General features: G+C 27.0%; 1 protein-coding gene across 1 annotated transcript in view; it reads right to left on the bottom strand.

Moving 5' to 3' along the window:
* LOC108749354 (synaptic vesicle glycoprotein 2B-like) overlaps positions 1 to 5,773 on the bottom strand; it is an 18,719-nt gene that overhangs the window by 12,367 nt on the left and 579 nt on the right. The window contains 1 exon segment of the mRNA XM_018487972.1: positions 526 to 582. Coding sequence (XP_018343474.1) covers positions 526 to 582 — 57 coding nt within the window.

The raw sequence follows: 5,773 nt of genomic DNA, 5'->3' as shown, positions 1-5,773 counted from the left end.
ATACTGAATGATACTAATGTAAAATATTGATAATACTAAAACTATATTATAGTGAATAACTAATATAAATAAAAATATGTTAAAATTACAAAAATATAAATTCGAGTCAGTTTTATATCGATGTTCTTGTCTCTTTATTATGTATTAGTTGTTAAACATTTGACATTTTTCGATAAATTATTAAATATTAATTAATGATCCTCTTTATTAATCTTATATTTTTAATTATATTAGATATTTTTAAAGGCAGTACAATTTACGAAATCTATACCAGGAATAATTTAGATAAACGATCGATTGCCTAAATCATATCTTTTGCAACATATTGTAAAAAGCTAAAGACTCAATCAAATTAATTTATTATTGAAAGATTAAACATATATTAATAGATATTTGAAGCATTAAGCTGCAGTTTCTAATATTTATATATGTACAAAAATCAGTGCTAAAAAGAAAATATAATAAAAAGTTACTTAATTGTTATACATTTGATAACTTTCCCATAACATTATATAATTTACTCACCTGTTGCTATAATTGCTCGTTCGAAGTCTACAGGACCCTCAGATTTTATTTCTTCACCTAGAAGCAGAAACAGCAATTAGTTATGATAAACTTCGATGATATGATTGATTCAGATTTATATAATTAAAACTAAATTGACACCTGATATACGGCTCATGCGTCTGTATCTATACGATCTATACATAGTAAATAGATTAACAAAGCGTCCAAAAACCATTTTTCTTGCCAACGATCGTTAAACTCAGACACATTTGCGACTAGTTATGCACGTATGATCGACTGATTTGTTGTACATACGTTTATTGTGAACAAAGTCGATATTGCCACGACAAATGAATGCTGCCATTAATGAAACGTTAATGTTATACTCAAAATAAGAACTATCTCTGTGGATGTAGTTTTTGATACCGTAACGATAACATTACAAGTTCGTTATTTTCACTTAATACAAATACACTGTCACATTTAATAAAAATAAATTAATTTATATAAAGGTATTATTATACAATAACTGGCAAGACAAATTTCTCATAGAATATGTCAGACCACAATATTTTTTACACTAAATTATTACAAGATAATTTGTTGATATATATTTGAATTTCTATGTGATGAAGTTGTTGCAAACAGTTACACAAATTGCCTTCCCTAATACATGGAAATATATTTACGAGAGAAGTTAAAATAATTATGATAACCGTTTTGCGATTTATACTAATTACGTAAAAGTTTGCTTCTCAAGAAACTTTACAAGTTTAGAATAAAAATACTAATGCAGTTTGTTAGATGTACTTCCAATTTGCATGATAATTTGTATTACTCTTAATCGCGATTATCTTGAAGTTAAAGATTACGCGCAATCGGGAACGAATAATGTCGAACAACACATTGATACTGCGAGACGGATCGAACTTGACTAACGATTTATTGACAGCACTCGTCCTAATATCCTGTTCAAAATATAGTCAAAACACGAGAATCCACACAAGAATTATCCAAAATATATTTACAAACATTATCGAACTCTGAGAAATTTTTAATAACTGATTAATGAAATTAATTGATAAGAGAAACTAATGCTCTTCAAACTTTCTTAATGCATTAAAATTATTAACTTTTAGAGAGATTTATCTTAATAATTAATAATTAATTGCAATTAAATTATAAACTGTAATATTTTAATTGATAATAAGATATATCTGAGCCAAATAATTTCCATTTATTTAATTTTATTTTATTTTAAATTAATACTTTATAAAATATATTAATTTTTTGATAATCGTATTTTAATACTTTTATGCATAGAATAATGAGATGAATCATTAATTTCTTTACATTGATGATTAACAATTAATATCATAACTTTATTTCATACCTCCATAAATAGAATTTTATTTCTTAAAATAAAAAAACCTTTATTTCACAAGTTTCCTTCTAATAAAAAGTGCACTATTTGTGAAAAATTCGGACGACATGGAACTCTATCTAGTCGGCAAACTAAAAGTAACATGATATCAATATTAATTGTTAATCATCAATGTAAGAGAAATTAATAATTCATCTCATTATTCAATGCGTAAAAATATTAAAATACGATTATCAAAAAATTAATATACAATAGTTTAAAAAGAATTAATTTTATATTTTATATTCATATGTGGCAGAATAAGGTATAAAACAACTCGAAAACTACTGAGTTTTCAATATCTCTATCTTAATACTTTTATACATATATGCAAAATTAGATGAATTATATTATGTATACAAAATGCATAATTCTTTTAATAAGCAACTATGTATTTTTTTACGTAGTTGCTATAATTAAAAAGATTATGAGTTTTACAACATAAAACTACATGTTTCTTCTATATAAACAACTATATGTTTTCTTTATACATTTGATTCATTCCATTATTCTGTGCAAAAAAATTCAGGTATGATTATAAAAAATTAATAGTTCATAAAATATTCTACATATTTCATAATAAAAAATGTTCTAAAATAAGGCATAAAATATATTCCGTAAACTATTAGTTATAATCAGAATCTGTATCTTCGACTATTCTTTATTTTTCGATATCTTTACTTTGGTACTTAGATACCCAAAATAATTAGAATTATATTATGTGAAAAAAAGTCTTACAAATTCTTTATAAAAAATGGCGAAAACTTATATATAACTTTATAAAATTGTTTTTTTTTTAAACCATTATTGCACCCTTTCAAGCAATGTAACTTTTGTTTGCAGAAACGTTTTTCTATATTTTTCATATTTTTCAATAGATATATTTGATCCGATACGTTTAAAATTTTTCGAATTTTTTGAAAGTTTTGAAATTTGCAAAAATATTAGGAATAGAGAATTTGACGATAACTTACTTTTAGGTTTCATTAAAATATTTTTGATTATTGTCAAATGATTTCTTCCCTCGTGAAATATTTGGATAGATATATAGCGATTTGGAACGCAGTAAATTGAATTTCCAATGAATCACCACCACACCGATAATTCTTATTCTTCGCTGTTGTGCATGCACCTTGAGAAAAATGTTCTTTAGCTATTCTTCTTCAGTTGCACATGCAGAATGGAGCGCGACAATCTTTTAACTGATTAAATCGATTTCCTACATAAATGTAGTCGGCATGAAAGAAGTGTGAAGAAGACGATGATCGTCGCGACAGTCGTGTTATTCGGTGGGGCGAAATAGGTTCCGCCGGAAAGAATTTGTACAATTTTTTCGCAAATCAATAAGAAAAGTCATCTCCCATACCCACACTCGCACGATAACACGTGAATATAATTCTTTCATATTCATTAGGAAAATTTTACGGCATTTCTTTGTAATTGCTTGCAAGTGGTCTGCCAGATAGAGCAGAGAAATATTTATTTAATACTTTAATTCATAGAATTTATATAAATCGTATATATTTCACTGGTTAGCACATTTATAATAGTCTAAATCCCTGCTCGAGGGTCCTACGCGATTCATAAAGAACACTCGAGAAATACAGTCATTAACGCATTTGTATGTTAAGACATATTTATTATAATTTATCTTTCTCCTTTGCTTGTCTCATGCAAAATTGAACACGCTCTTGTCAGATAAGATTTTTGCTATAACACTCGTAAATTGGTCTGTCACGAGAACAACTTATGCGTTACTATATATATATGTACATATTCTATATCTACAATTAACTTTTTAGATGCTTTAGCAAAATTGTTCTTTCCGTGTACAAATGGGAGAAATTATATAATAACAAGGTGTCATAGATCACATCTTTCGTACGTTTTATTTTCGTCGGTATCTTTCTGCTCGGAATTGCACTATCATCATTCCTCTCTCTTTATGGTTTCACCTTTCCTGAGTGTTATCGCAAAAATAATGCCAAATCGGCATCACGTCATATATGTTCCGTATATCGCTCTAGTGTCCTGTACTATCACAATTCGATAAACAAAGCCAATGACAACCAACTATATATACTTTTACGAATACAACAAAAATGCGTGAATTACCGCAGCTTCTACTCAAACTGTCTTGAAAGCGAGATAAAGTGATCGATAAACCAGCCCCACAAGAGAACGAATTGTATATTGCTAACTTTATGTGAGTAAAACAGTGTTAATATGTAAATTATACTAGTATATGATATGTGACGTGAAATTCCAAATTCCTTTGCACATAAAGTCGTTATATTCACTGTTTGTCTTATGGTAACAAATTACAATCTTATCTTTACGTACAAGAATGCGTGATTCGTCGAGGCGACACGCGGCTTTTGGTAGACTACTGTGAATCAAATGTAACGAATCACTGCAAATTCAAGTGTCAATGAATTTACATTTATCTAGGAGCAGACTTTTCAAGAAATAATGTTGCATTATATTAATATTAATTATTCTGCAGAAATATTATGAATACCTACTTATCGCGATCGCGCGTATAAATGTAAATATAGGCATTTATATCATTAAGACGTTATTAGGTGTTTTGTATCGAAATAAGATTTCGTATTTGATTAAGGAGCGTTTTGTCTGTACAACATCAGCTAAAAGTATCAATAGTCGAATAATCAATCAAAGATAATAGTAAAAGATAATAAAGCTAATATCAGCCACATAATTAAACAAATTTAAAGATACATGTATATTTTATCGTGATTTGCAAAGAGGCACAGAATAGGCGGCTTTAAAACGCATCGCTTTAATTACATTTGACCTTCTGGTTTTTGGAACCGATTAACCGATGATCATGTTATGAAATGACAATCTCGGCCAGTGTTGTAATTGTTAGAAAAAGAATACCATGTGTTTTCTTCATATACAGAATCACACAAAATTAAAATTACAGCATACAATTCTGATGAAACTATTAAGACAAATTTGCTCATACTATATGAATTATTTACAAGACAGGAAGTATATGTTACAGCACATTAACTTATGGTAACGCATGCAATACCTTTTTTTTTATCATCTATGGAAAAATCGATCTTGTCACTTCTATATTATCACTTGCTCGCTTTGCATTTAATTCACTTTTAATTAATTACCACAGCTTCAATAGTGGATTTTATTAATATTACTGCTGCAATACCTATTCAATTTTTTAATTTTAATTCTTCCTAAACGAAAGTGTTCATAATGTGACACTATTACCTAATAAGAACGCAACAATTCAGATTAAAAAAGATGGACTTAATAATTTGGTTTTATGAAAAAAATACTTTTGTCTTCATACACACATATATATATATATGTATGTATGTATGTATATATATATATATATATATATATATATATTAGGATTGAGTAAGTTAATGTTTTTTTTTAAACTAAATTAAATTTAATGACTTATAAAATGACTAATAAAATTAAGTTGAAAGTTAAAAAAATAAAGAATTAACTTAATAAAAGTTAAGTTAAGATTAAATTAACTTAAGTGTAAAAAAAAGTTAATTTTGAAAAAAATTATTTTTGAGATCAGAATGTCCTAATTTTTCTTAAAATGAGATTACTTTAAATAACCCTTACAAATGTAGATTATATTGCAAATTTTATTTTATATCCACATGTAAGTTAATGAGAATCACATCATAAGATGTTTTTATGAAAATCTTGCGAGAGAGAAGAGTATATGTATTATTTCTTTTTCTTTAACATTTATCTAACGTTTTTTAACTTCTGAAACGATTGTTCATGCATGTTTACGACTACATTGGCTAGATATTTGTTACAAAAAAT

The sequence above is a fragment of the Trachymyrmex septentrionalis genome, unplaced genomic scaffold, assembly GCF_001594115.1.
Source record: "Trachymyrmex septentrionalis isolate Tsep2-gDNA-1 unplaced genomic scaffold, Tsep1.0 scaffold29, whole genome shotgun sequence".
Taxonomy (NCBI): domain Eukaryota; kingdom Metazoa; phylum Arthropoda; class Insecta; order Hymenoptera; family Formicidae; genus Trachymyrmex; species Trachymyrmex septentrionalis.
Note: the sequence above shows the minus strand (reverse complement) of the source record. Positions and strands in the feature narration are given on the sequence as shown.